General features: G+C 47.0%; 1 protein-coding gene across 5 annotated transcripts; it reads right to left on the reverse strand.

Annotated features, from left to right (window-relative positions):
* Positions 1-1,135: 1,135 nt before the first annotated feature.
* NACA (nascent polypeptide associated complex subunit alpha) lies at positions 1,136-13,260 on the reverse strand. Of its 5 annotated transcripts, XM_036865172.1 has the most exons (10): positions 13,134-13,260; positions 12,185-12,256; positions 7,454-9,496; positions 4,613-7,288; positions 3,334-3,419; positions 2,743-2,820; positions 2,310-2,456; positions 1,789-1,917; positions 1,454-1,576; positions 1,136-1,261 (listed from the first exon to the last, which is right to left on the reverse strand). In XM_036865172.1, the coding sequence occupies exons 2-10, from the start codon at positions 12,252-12,254 to the stop codon at positions 1,247-1,249; spliced, it is 5,367 nt and encodes a 1,788-aa protein (XP_036721067.1). In that variant the 5' UTR covers positions 12,255-12,256; positions 13,134-13,260; the 3' UTR covers positions 1,136-1,246. The 5 variants fall into 5 exon arrangements, with proteins under 5 accessions (XP_036721067.1, XP_036721066.1, XP_036721069.1 ...); XM_036865171.1 differs by having other exon boundaries at positions 4,613-9,496; XM_036865174.1 differs by lacking the exons at positions 4,613-7,288; positions 7,454-9,496 and having other exon boundaries at positions 13,134-13,249.
* Between the last annotated feature and the right edge of the window lie 718 nt (positions 13,261-13,978).

A 13,978-nucleotide genomic window follows, 5' to 3' on the forward strand; every position in this document is an offset into this window, starting at 1 on the left:
TTAATCACAACTGCTAAAATAATGCCTACTTTCTCAAAGAGACTGAGATAATAATAATAAAAAGATCTAAACTTTAGTTCCAAAAGCCTTCAGCAATGTTAGTCTAATTTATTATTCCAATATTCGTTCTAAGTGTCGTAACACTTATTCACTTTAGGATTCTTGACTCTACATTTACTTGTAGTCTTCCTATTTCCAAATTTTAAGCCCTCCACTTTCCCCCAAACCATTTCCTAACAACCTAAATGCAGAAATTTTATTCTTCTTAGGACTTCTATAGAGCTATCTATATTTATCACAAACTGGCTAACTGTACGTACCAGTTTGCCTGGTACAGTTCTGGTTTTCATTTATAATCCTAGCGTAACTATGGCTACCCTACTCATAATTTACTTTGTAGATTAATATATGCCTGTACAGTGTATGTCTAAGAGCAGAGCGCTTGTACTGTATATCAATAGTCAAAATCTCTCCTTCATGAGGTACCTTTTCATTTGCTTCAAAGTACTCTCATTTCACCCCCATCCATTATGCATTCTCTCCAACTCTGTACCAAGCTCTTACATGACAAGATGTAACCAACATGAAATGCTTGCCACAGAGGCCAGACGAGGCCCAATATGTATTCAGAAAGATCGTAGGTCAGAGAAGGGGATAATTATTAAATAAAGAAGAATCAGGGACTTCCCTGGTGGCGCAGTGGTTAAGAATCCGCCTGCCAACGCAGGGGACACAGGTTTGAGCCCTGGTCCGGGAAGATCCCACATGCCATGGAGCAACTAAGCCCGCGTGCCTCCATGCTCTGCAACGAGAAGCCACCGCAATGAGAAGCCCGCGCACTGCAACGAAGACCCAATGCAGCCAAAAATAAATAATAAAAAATAAATAAATTTATTAAAAAAAAAAAAAAAAGAAGAAGAAGAATCAGGATTTGCTACTAGTTAACATCTGGGAAAGAAATGAGAAACTTACAGTTGTCTCTGAGAACAAGAAGTTCCTGATAGATAGCCTGAACAGTATCTTCTCACAAGAGGTGAAAAGGCTGAGTTTTTAAGAGGGGAACCTGCAGTACTAAACCTTTTCATTTCTAGAGCTTTCATGTTTTTTAGGGGGAAGAGATCAAGCACCCACCGAGTTCATCCAACAAGAAGCCATAACTTTATTAATGATAGAAACAGTACAAATTTCAAACCCAGCTGCAGTTACTCTTTTGAAACACCAAAAAAAGGTCCTCTTTTCAAGATGGTTACATTGTTAATTCCTGTAAGAGAAAACAGATCATCAGAGGTCCTTACAGGCAAATTGAGAGAATTCAGGTCACTAAAACCTGAGGCAACTCAGAATAGGCTTTGGAAAGAGGCTTCCTAATTGGCTGATATTAAGCACAGAAAATAAAGTCACCCATGATTGGTTAGGGCAGAGGGAGTCAAGGAATAAAGGCTTGGACACTTACCATAATAGCATTTACAATATCATTACTGTTGTTCTTCAGGGCTCGGACTGCCTTTGCTCTCGACACATTTGCTTGTGACATGACCAATTCTATGTCCTTAACTTCCACACCTGTTTCATCAACCTAAAAGAGAGAGAAAAAACACTTAATAAACTAAAGGCAAGAACAACTTCAGTAGTTCTGTCAGGCATCTCCTGAATCTAGTTCTTAATATAACTCAAAAGCTACTTAACTCAATGGAGTTCAAGAGCCTAAAATAATATAGAATCCACCCATCAATACAAACATAATATTATCTTGTGAGGATTAAAAGCACAAAAGATTTCCTTATATACCTCTTCCTCTTCACTCTCCTCTTGTACAGTTGGAGTCTGTGTGTTTTCTTGAATGTTTGAGACAGCTTCACCTTGAACTTTGAATTTCTCAGCAGCTGCTAACTGTGCTTGCTGAGATAAATCCTCGATCTATAGGGCAGAAAATACAGAGATTCATGTGAGTAGATCGATCAGCAGCAAATCAAAGAAATCATTTATATCTTTTCCAAACTCCCGCTCTTAAACCCACTTCACATTAACTTACTACGTAGCTTTAAATCACGTGGCCTCACTTGGATTATGTATTACTGTAGACAAAGAAATAACTTAGGTCTAAAGCAGTGGTTCTCCACTGTGGGGGTGATTTTGTTCCCCAGTGGACATCTGTCAAAAGTCTGGAGATTTTGTTGGTTATCACAACTGCAAGTGATGTTGCTAAACAGACAGCCTTCCACAACAAAGAATTATTTGACCCAAAATGTCAATAGCGCTGAGGTTGAGAAACCCTGGTCTAGAGCAACTCCCAAGAAAACTTTCCTTACCTTGGCTTCCCCAAAAACTATGTAGGTATCTGAAGCTGGGCTCTTGTATACATCTGGTTTTGTGATGACAAAAAGGATATTCTTAGATTTCCGGATAGTGACTCTAGTAACCCCTGTAACCTGTCGAAGACCCAGTTTGGACATAGCCTAAAGAATAAAAAAGAACATCAGGCTTTCAACTTCTTTAGAAGCAGCTTCAGGAAGTAAGGAACATAATAAAACTACATTCGAAGCAAAGACTTTCTGTGGGCTAAGAAAAATTTATATAGCAATACAGAATTGATTTCCAGGCCTCCTGGGCTTTCTGCCATAGTAACTTCTGTTAGTTTAACTAAACGTGATTCTACCACTACCAAGAGTTCCACTACAGTTTCCCCTCTCGAAAGGTGCTTCATCAGCACCTTTAATCCTTCTTTATAACTTAAACTCTTACCTTCCGTGCCTTCTTTTCACTCCGGCTCTGTTTTGCTTTACTGACTGGTTCTTCATCGATTTCAGCTGCCGCTGCCAGCTAAGAAGATCAAACAGCTATGAGTAAACTGGAATGTAAGAGCTGGATACCACAATCCCCATGCGGTTTTCCCTTTACGAAGGTTCACAGCTCCAAATACATAAGTCAGCTTCTCTGATCAACACTGGTTCTCCAATGCTTCCTTGACCCAAGTACTTACACTAGTAAGTTAAGAGAATACCCACCTGGCGCAGCGGTTAAGAATCCGCCTGCCAATGCAGGGGACACAGGTTTGAGCCCTGGTCCGGCAAGATCCCACATGCCACAGAGCAACTAAGCCCGTGAGCCACAACTACTGAGCCCACGTGCCACAACTACCGAAGCCCGTGCGCCTAGAGCCCGCGCTCCATAAGAGAAGCCACCGCAATGAGGAGCCCACGCACCGCAACAAAGAGTAACCCTCGCTCGCCGCAACTAGAGAAAGCCCATGCGCAGCAATGAAGACCCAATACAGCCAAAAATAAATAAATAAATAAATAAGTAAATTTATTAAAAAAAAAAGAGAGTACCTACCTGGGCTTGTTGTGTGGTTGCCTGTGTAGAATCCTGTTCCTCAAGCTCTGGTACTGATTCATCACTATCAGATTCTGTTCCAGACCCTAAGAAGACAAGTTACTTTTACTATTTTATAGTAAAGATTACAAGGAAGAGGCACCTCACCATGGCCTCCCCAGACTAGAGGTCACTGGCTTATGCGAGACCTCGCAAAATTAAATGTAAACCAACTGACCTGTATGAAGCCAGCTCGTACTGATATGACAGCCCCCAACTCAGTCACAAACCAGTGTGTACACATCTATTAAAGACCCAGCCCCAGAAATGAGAGGTAATTACTAGATACAGCCGAGCAGTTTATATAACTGCTTCCTTTCCCTCAAGGTCTTCACTTCTTGGCACAGGTAAACACCAATGACTTATGTAACGCCAAATTCTACCTAAGAGCCCAACCGTCTTAGAAAGGTTCTGGTAAACACTGTGCCTCCAGATATACTTAAGTGAAAAAAAAGTAAGATCACATTGTGGAGGCAGACTGGGGGTGGGGGTGGGGGACGATTTCCCCTCATCTTTTAAACTGGGTTGGAGGAGGCCAAAAGCAGTTGTGTACACACATTTAGCCTTATTTTCAAACCACTCACCCTAGCAGCTTGATCTAATCAACACAGCTTGAAGATTCTCAAAAATGCTGATCTACAGTTCTGTAGCCACCTCTACTAGATACTGTCCTGTGACCTCTTCCATTTCTTCCAAAAATAATTCACATATTTAAGTCTCCCTCAATTCAAAGGCCAAGCATTAATAGACTACTAAGGGAAAAAGCATACACCTGCACCATTCCCAGGCTAGGAAAAATAGGTCTTTTAAGAAAAGGGAGTCCCTGGGCACTGGTTATTACTAAGTCTAAGATGTGAAAAGAAATTCAAGTAGTTCTAGATTTCCCAATATTTTAGCAAATCCCAGGCCCAGGGACAAAGTTAGTGATGTAGTAGAGATTAGAGCAAATTAAAGGTCTAGAAGGTCTTGGTTTTCAATGTCAGATCAGTTAGGTAAAAAAGATGGCAGATCCAGAGTTAGTCTGAACCACATTACACAGGATGGTATACAACAGACTATCTGAGGTGAAAACCAAGATTGTTTCACATTCCTAGAGCTTTTGCATTTAAACTTATCGTTTTATGTCCAAACACAAGCAGATATACTGGAGAAAGCGGCGCATCCTACGGTTAGTATCGGTGGGTAGCCCCCGGAGGGTTGTGGGCAACACACCATGCACACAGCAAGCCAAGGCAAATACCCTTATTATTCTTCAGAACAGGCTGCTTGGCAGAGGGGGTTGGGGCAGGGATCCCAGCAGGTTTGGGGGTGGGCATGTTGACGAGGACCGGCTGGAAAGGCACTCCCCCCGAGATTGGTTCCGGGGGAATCAGAGGCGGCAGCTCATCCTCATCAGCAGGGGCTGAGGGCTTACGGGGTGATTCCAGCACCAGCCCAGGTGAGGACGGCAGAGATTGCTGTTTAGGGAGCAAAGGGGGAACTGGGGAGGGAGCAAGAGGCAGAGAGACTGATGGGGTAGGTGCTGGAGAGACAGATGCAGATCCAGCTTTAGGAAGGACCTTCTCTGGGGCAGCTGCTACTGAAGGGGTAGACGTCTCAGACTCAGGAGGAGCCAAGGGACCCTTTGGGGAATGGAAAGAGTCTTTGCCCTTTAAAAGAGAAATAGGGAGGGCTTTTGGAGCCTTTGGAGAACCTTTCTGAGTGCAGACTGTCAGTAGAGGAGCTGGAGCCACTGTAGGAAGGGATCCTTTAGTACCATTCTGAGTTGAGGGATCTGGGCACACAGGAGGTGAAATAGAACTCTTCTTCTGGGTGGGAGCTGTGACGAGTGGTGCACTTTCTAGAGCTGGAGCATCAAGCACTGCTTTGAGAGCCGTGGGGCCTTTCTTTATTGGGGGCCCTTTAGATGCCTGAGGTGCAGTGGAGCCCAAGGGACATGTGACTGAAACTGGGGAAGTACAGGCCTCTTTGGGGGAGGGAGGAATCACAGCTGGGGGAGTGGGAGCCCCTTTGGAGGATGAGGTTGCTGGCCCCCCTTTGGGGGCTAGAGACTTTTGGGGGGAGGGAGGAGTTACAGCTGAGGGAGTAGGGACCTCTTTGAGGGCTGGAGTTGCTGAGGCTCTTTTTGGGGAGGGAGGAGTCACAGATGGCGGAGTAGGGTCTCCTCTGAGAGATGGGGCAGCTGGGGCTCTTCTGGGAGATGGACTTGCTGGGCCCCCTTTGGGGGAGGAAGGAGCCATGGCTGGGGAAGTGGGGACCTCTTTGGGGTCTGGGGTTGCTGGAGACTCTTTGCGGACCAGAGTTGCTGAGGTTCTTTTGGGGGAGGGAAGAGCCACAGATGGGGGAGTAAGGTCTCCTTTGAGAGGTGAAGTAGCTGGGGCTCTTGTGGGAGGAGCCAAAGCTGAGGGAGTGGAGGCTCCTTTGAGTGGATTTGCTGGGGCCTCTCTGGGGGTGTGAGGAGCCATAGCTGGGGGAGTGGAATCTCTTTTGGAAGGTGGGGTAGCTGAGGTTCCTTTGGGAGATGGAGTTGCTGGGCTTCCTTTGGGGGAGGGAGGAGCCACAGCTGGGGGAGTGGAATCCCCTTTGGGAGGTGGGATAGCTGGAGCTCTTATGGGGGCTGGAGTCCCTTTGAGGGAGGAAGGAGTCAGAGCTGAGGGAACAGGAGCCTCTTCGGGAGATGGAGTTGCTGGGTCTCCTTTGGGGGAAGGAGGAGCCACAGCTGGTGGAGTGGAGCCCCCCTTTGGAGGTGGGGTAGCTGGGGCTCTTTTGGGAGATGTGGTTGCTGGGCCCCCTTTGGGAGAGGGAGGAGCCGCAGCTGATGGAGTGAGGGGCTCTTCGGGAGATGGAGTTGCTGGGTCTCCTTTGGGGGAAGGAGGAGCCACAGCTGGGGGAGTGGAGCCCCCCTTTGGAGGTGGGGTAGCTGGGGCTCTTTTGGGAGATGTGGTTGCTGGGCCCCCTTTGGGAGAGGGAGGAGCCGCAGCTGACGGAGTGAGGGGCTCTTCGGGAGATGGAGTTGCTGGGTCTCCTTTGGGGGAAGGAGGAGCCACAGCTGGGGGAGTGGAGCCCCCCTTTGGAGGTGGGGTTGCTGGGGCTCTTTTGGGAGATGTGGTTGCTGGGCCCCCTTTGGGAGAGGGAGGAGCCACAGCTGATGGAGTGAGGGGCTCTTCGGGAGATGGAGTTGCTGGGTCTCCTTTGGGGGAAGGAGGAGCCACAGCTGGGGGAGTGGAGCCCCCCTTTGGAGGTGGGGTAGCTGGGGCTCTTTTGGGAGATGTGGTTGCTGGGCCCCCTTTGGGAGAGGGAGGAGCCGCAGCTGATGGAGTGAGGGGCTCTTCAGGAGATGGAGTTGCTGGGTCTCCTTTGGGGGAAGTAAGGGCTCCTTTGGGAGGTGGGGTAGTTGGGGGTCCTTTGGGGGAGGAAGGAGTCACAGCTAGAGGAGTGGGGGTCTCTTTAGGTAATGAGGTTGCTGGTCCCCCTTTGGGGGAAGGAGGAGCCACAACTGAGGGAGTGGGGGCCTCTTTGAGAGATGGGGTAGCTGGGGACTCTCTGGGAGATGGAGTTGCTGGGGCTCCTTTGGGGGAGGAAGGAGTCACAGCTGGAGGAGTTAGGGTTTCTTTAGGGGATGGGGTTGCTGGCCCCGCTTTGGGGGAAGCAGGAGACATAGGTAGGGGAATGGGAGCCTCTTTGGGGGATGGGGGAGTAGGGGAATGCTTCTTGGCTAGTGATCCTTTATGGACATGAAAAGAAAGATTGGCCTCTGGAAGAGAGGAAGCTTCAACTGGAGAAATAGTGAATGACAGATTTCCAGCAGGAGTATCAGGGATAGCAGGTACACTTTTAGAAACAGAAGGAGCAAGACTTAAGGTAGTAGTAGCTGAACCCTTCTTGGTTGGAGTTCTTTTGCTTTGAGGAGACACACTAGTCCCTAAAGGAGATGGGGAGTCAGTTAGGTAAGTTCCTTTGGAAGATGCAGTAACAGAAGCCCCAGAGTCCTCAGCTGGGTACCCTTCAGGAGAGGAAGCCACAGGTGCCAATGCTGAAGTTTGAGAAATATCATGAACTTTCTTTGCACCTTGAGGAGTACCAGCTGGAGGAAGAGGGGGAAAAGACTCAGACTTGGGAATTTCAGGGACCTGTGCCACAGTAGCTGGAGAAGCAGAAACATTCTGGGGAGATAAAGTCCCAGCTGGAGCCACAGGGCAACTTTCAGAGGTTGGAGGGACCAAAGGTAAAGTAGTAAGAGTGGAAGTACTCTTCTTGGCAGGGTGGCTTTTAGAATCTAAAGAGACAGCTCCTTCTAGAAAAGGACTGGCTACAGGTGTAGGAGGGGAGGTACCTTTGGCAGTTGTAGGAGCCATCCCATCAATGGCAGTGCTTTCCAAAGGAAATGTAGTTACAGTTGGGGTAGTGAGAGAACTTTTGAGAAGCACACTAGTTGGATCTGGGCTTGCATAAGAATCTGTCTTGATTATAAAGGTTGGGGAGTTGACCCCCAGAGAAGAGGTAGTAGTATTGGCTGGCTTAACTACAGGGAGAGGCTCTAGGAAGCTTTTCTTTGCTAAGGTGGCTTCAGGAGAAACAGCTATCTCCAGAGAAGATGATGTACTTTGGAGAGAAGGGAGATTTTTAGGGGCTGCCAGGGCTGGTGAAACAGGGAGACTTTTGGGGTCCTCGGGGGCTGGCAGAGGTTGAGAGACTGGTATTCCCAAAGTGGTGGTTACCTGAGGAGTAGGAAGCTCTTTGGGAGCCACAGGCGCCATAACCAAGGCAATTTGGGAAACTGAGTCCTTACTGCTCATGGGACCTGATGAAACTGGAAGAGAGACACAAGCAGCTACCTCAAAGGTAACAGGTGCTGCAGAAACTGTAGAGGAGTTAGCCATCCCAAGTGGGGTGGTTCCAACAGAAGAAACAGGAGCTTCTTTCAAGCCTGGCCTCCCTGGAGAAGAACCGAGAATCTGGGCCACCAAAGGCTGATGAGCAGCACTAGGAGAGTCTTTGAGAATGAGAGAGGCTGTAGGAGATAACAGAGAAGAGGTAGCTACATTGGAGGAGGCTATGTCAGTGATAGTAGAGAGGCCTTTGTCAGCAGACAGAGCCAGAGGGGAAGTTGGAGCCCCCACCGGAAAAGCAGCCACAGCAGTAGGAACCACCTCAATTTTGGAAAGAAGGGGAGGAATTAGAGATCTCTGAGAAGGGTAAGAGGTACCCGTGGAAGAATGATCTACAGAAACAGTATCCTCTATGGGATCTGACAGAATATTAGAACCTGAAGGTTGAACAGGAGAACCAAGAGAAGTGAGGAAAACTGGGGGGGCATGAGGAGCCACAGGAATAGACTGAGTTGAAAGAGATAAAGCAGCAGGTGGACTAAGGGGTCCCTTTAGGCTGAGGCTTGCAGGGTTTTGTGGAGAAGTCAGAGCTGAGGAAATAGGGATGCCTTTGACCTGAGGGGAAGGGATGGCTAGGGGAGTGGCAGGTGGCATCTGAGGACATGAGGCTAGTCCAGACTGAAGAGAGGCCAAAGGAGTTACAAGATGGGAAGTAACAGCACTGACTATACCTGGAGAGCTGGGGGTACCTTTTGGATTAGGGACTACTTGAGAGGGAGCTTGAAGAGGAGAGGGCTTTGGTTCTGAGGAAGCAACTGGAGCTGACAGAGATGTCACTGACCCTGACTCAATCACAGCAACTGAAGGAGGTGAACTAAGAGGGTTAGGTGGATAGCCAGAGCTCTTCTGAACTGAGTGGGGAGCCAAGGCCACCAGAGCCAAGGGAGCTGAAGCGGAATGAACACCTTTCAGAGTTGGAGTTATTATGGGAGAGGCCAGAGCTAAGGCAGCTAGGGAGATGGGAGGCCCTATTAGGTTTGGTAGGAAAGCTGGGGTGCCAGCGGGGGGAGGGGCAGCTCCCAAAGGCAGGGCTGTCCCAGTGGATGACTCAGGAAAAGGAGCTTCAAAAGGGGTTGAGGCAATAGTAGAGGGAGAAAGGAATGAGGAAGGCTGGTTAGGGGTTGCCAGAGGGCATTGTTGGGAGGCCAGGGAACAAGGTGGGGTAGGGGTAGGGGTAGGTTTAGGCTGCCCTAAAGCAGCAGTGACACTCAAGGCTGAAGACACAGGAAGCAAAGCTGGAGGAGAAAAGCAAAAAAAAAAAAAAAGGGGATAAAGGAAGAAAGGGAAGGAAAAAAACAAAGGTGAGTTATACAGCCCAACTTGGTACAACATGCCTCACAGAAAACATCGAAATTTTAAATCTGAGAATGAAAGTCACCACACAGGATTAGACAAAGGTGACAAGGAACAGCAATCTTCCCCAAACATTCTTCAGTGGTCAAGTAAGAATACATCCCTCTCCTCATCTCCCACATTTCCCAAGTTCTACTAAAGTAAGTGAAATATTTTAGGGTGAAGAACAGTCTAAGAGCAGCCTATTAGTCTCTAAATGGGGAGCACAGGCCCAGGAGTAAGTTGGGAACAGCATGCTTTCTACCCTTTCCCAGTTGTGCTCTTCCCTTCCCTCCTCAAACAAACCCTAAGTCTTTCTCACAGGCCATAGAAACACCACTAGAACAGTTCTACCCTGTCTACCCAAGGAGTATGAACTAACTGAAACAAATACTGAAAACTGGAACAAGGAAGATAGTCAGTGGCAATAATGATGGGGAATCAGAGCTGAATGATAAAAAACAGAACTTTTAATGCTCAGGCTTCCACTAAGTCAGGAAAAATCTGACTCTTAATACTATGTATTAACTACTACTTCACTTAGCCTCCCTATACCTCATTTTACTTACCCAAGTCAAACAAAAAACCAACCACAAATGGGTGGACTCTACAGTCTCTAAGTAATGTTAGGTCTCCAAACAATCTAAGATGAATTAGACCACGAGAGACAGCTTAGTCACAAGGATAGGAACTGTATTATGAAACTGTAACCCAACTTGATAAACCAGACTGTGGTTCTATTTTGAAAGTAGGAAACTGGAGTGGAGAAAATACATTGGATCCCCACCCCGTAAACCGGATGAGTATGCCATTCTGCCAAAATAGGCACTATGTGCACTAGAGTAAAGCTAAGCAAAAGATCTTCTAAATGATGAAAAAATACCATGCTTACTAATCAGGAGGTAACACAGGATTAGACCAAAAAATGCTCAACACCTAGAAGGGAGTATTATTTAAAAAAAAAAAAAAAAAAAAAAGCGCTTATAGCATCCAAATTTACTCAACCAAAAGTATCCCACTACAGAAAAGACAGGTGGCTCAACCAGTTTTTCCTCAAGAGTTGGTAGGTCAAAGTCTTGTGATTACAGTGCAAATGTTCTCAAACATATTAATCAGAATTTGAAACTTAGAATGTTTTCCTCTCACTGGACCTCAAGATGGGATTAAGGCCCAAATTACTTGCTTTAGACACCATAACCAATCCCAAGGCATTTTCCTCATTCATTCTAATAATTATTTAATTATAGTTATGTATTAAAAAAACTCCAAGTGTTCATCACTGGCGCTTACTTAATATTATCATCTAACCTACTGTGCAATCTCAAAATATTCAGGAATAAGTTTAACAGCACTAAGGATTGCTTCAGAAGCAAATAGCATTAGTTTTGAAGCTTGATCCAGATTATTCTAAATTCATCTGAATTTCAGTCTCCACGTTTGTAAAATCAAGCTGAGATTCTCTAAAGTTTTGTTAGCACTGAAACTACAGAATCTTTTAGAGACCAGTCCTTTATCTTTACCTTAAGTCCCTTGCAGTTCAAGGATTTCATATAGCTTACTTCCCAGCTCAGAGGCCCCCTCCTTTTTCTTTGCTAGCAGCTGTATTAATCCCTTCAGCTGCTAAAATCAGACAGGTGGGGAGGGAGAACCTTAATGCTTTCAACTATAAACAACTCTATTTTAATTCCCGAAGGAGATAAAAATTGCCGTTAAGTCACAGGTGGAGTTTAAAAAAACAATAATGAATTTACCATAAAGGGCGGAAAAAAAAGGTGAGGATGGAGGTCACAGCCTGAAAATTCCCTTTAGTTTTGCACAACTAATCAGCAAGAAGACTATCATAAAAAAGTTTTTTTCCCTCCCCCTTCTCAAGTTTTATAGAAATGTATTTTAATCAGAATTCAAAACCTGCCTTACACTATGTTCTACATTCATTAATTCCAAAGCCGAAGAGCAGTCAAAGGAAGGCTCTATTTCAATTCTGGGTTCCAGATAAGCTGTTGATGCAGGCACTGTTCCAGCACACTAGTAACATCTCAGCACCAATCCATAAAACAAGTTAACCAATCTAGGAGGGCCCTGGGGCCCAGTAGGACACATTTACGGTCAGCAAACATCTTATCCAGGCATGTGATGATGGCACAATGCCAAGCACTGCCATCTAAAACCTTGATGCAACCTGCTGGCTGGAACTTCACAAAAGCTCAGGTTTCCTGGACCTGCCAGTGTGTCACCTAGTTCCAACAGGTAAGAATCAAGAGTCCCTTTCCTGCTCAGTTTTCCTATGTGAGGGGAGGGTTCCACAACAGAGCTACCTTTGAGGCAGCTGTCATAACCTACAAAGCAAGCCAGGGAGCTTTTAATGTTCCCGAATCTTAAATATACAGTTTTTATTCCACTCTCTAAGCAAGTCCTTTCAGGAAAGCTACTATTATGGACTCTACTCCCTGGTAAAGCTACAACCCCATCTTCCTTAATGAGAGTCAACACTGAAAAACACAAGTATATTCTATTTGTCACTTAACCCACCAAGTGGTTTTAGGGTCAATCTTACAATCTTAATCAAGGGCAAGGGGTCTAGGGGAACCTACCTGTCTCAGCCTGGGGCTGTGGCAACTCCTGCTCTGTAGCAGGGACGGTTTCTGTGGCTTCACCGGGCATTTCTGAAGGGAATAAAAAGGAGGCCTGAAATGACTCGGATCCGTTCTGCTGCCCAACCCAGAGTCAAGCTTCCAACTGCGGAGGGCTGTTAGAAAACCATAAGCGTGGGACAACCCTCCCCAAAGCAGCTGGAATAGGTGAAAAACACGACGTAACCCTCACATTTTTGATCAGGAGAACCACCACCTTTTACCGCTCCTCTTCACTCTGCAGAGAGCGGATTTCCCAGTGCTCAGGGATTCATTTTATTCCACACTCCAAATCCTACACAGAAGCAATTACCACTGCGTTCTCCACCCGAGCGAGAGGCTCGCAGTCTGGCTCCTGAGCACGGGATGGGAGACTTCACACGCTACCTTGAACCGTCGTCCCGCCTCGCCCCCCGCCCCGCTTCCTGGGCTAGAACCTCAAGGACTCCCGTTTGCCGACTTTCGGGACCCAGGAGGGGAAACAGGATGTCCTAGATCCCAACACTCGCTTGTCACAATAAAAAGGGTGTGTGTGTGTGTGTGTGTGTGTGTGCGCGCGCGCGTGCGGGGGGCTGTTCCAAGGCTGTGACCCCTTAACCTCCTCTAGGTTCTCGTGAAGCGGTTCCCAACACCAGACGCAACCCACTTCCATCCCCGACGCCGCAACGGCTCCCATCTCCCCAGCCCTGGACTCGCGGCCTACGGCCTTTCTGCCCTGCTTTTGCCAGGACACCAACAGCAGACCCCATTTTGTCCGGAGGCACCAAGGCCACACTGCCCAGGGCTGAGTAGGAACCCGGTGGCCCCATAAAACCTCCAATTCTCCTTAGTTCCCAGTCCTCGGGGCGGCTCAGCCCGCAAGAAAGGCGGATGGCTACGGATAAAAAGTCGTGACGAAGACAGCACTTACTGTGCGGGGAACGCGGAACCAAGATGGCGGCAGAAAGAGAGCGAGCGACAGCGTGACCCACGCCTGTTGCAGAACGAAGCCTGGCGGAGGGGGCGGGACCAGGATCCGATTCCGGGTCAGGAGCTGCCAGCAGTCACTTCCTTTAACCAGTGAGCGGTTCGGGTGTTTCCAGTCTGGGGTGGTGACGAGGTCTAAATAAGGGTATGAATTTAGAATAGGACTCGCTGGCCTGGCAGGAAGTCTCTTCTCTGAGCCATGCAGTCCTAAGATAGCCGACCCCTTGCTGTCCCCCAAGTCGAGGCATTTTTGATACGCGAAAGGCAATTGTAGGAGAAGCAAACTCTGCTCCCCCGTCGGCAAAGTAGCCACAGCAGTATTACTGCTACTTTCTGACTTCCTTTTCTCAAATAATTCAGGAAAATATGACGTGTTAAGTAATGCTGAATGCCATAGAGATTGTATTCACACCATTGGAAGACAGCTGTGACCTAGGTTAATCAATTATTTTATTTTTGGAATACATAATTTAGATAGATTATTATAAAGGTGTAAATTTCCCTTTTCAGAAAAAAGAACATAGGCACATATACAATTCTTTTTGCCTCTGTTTTGGACATTACATCCTGAAACTCATCCGTTCTAGAGGCCCAGGATCCCACGCTTTATATAGTAGGATTTTTGAAAAGTAGAATGTAACAGTCTTTTGTTAATGAAAGGGCTAGGGATCCTGACTCCCATATCCTGTCTCCAAAAGGACTCAACACATACATTACCTAAACCAGCTAACACTATTTGAGCTAGTGGCTTTAAGACAATGGTGGCTGCCTTTTAAGATAAGCAATGCT

The sequence above is a fragment of the Balaenoptera musculus genome, chromosome 10, assembly GCF_009873245.2.
Source record: "Balaenoptera musculus isolate JJ_BM4_2016_0621 chromosome 10, mBalMus1.pri.v3, whole genome shotgun sequence".
Taxonomy (NCBI): Eukaryota; Metazoa; Chordata; class Mammalia; order Artiodactyla; family Balaenopteridae; genus Balaenoptera; species Balaenoptera musculus.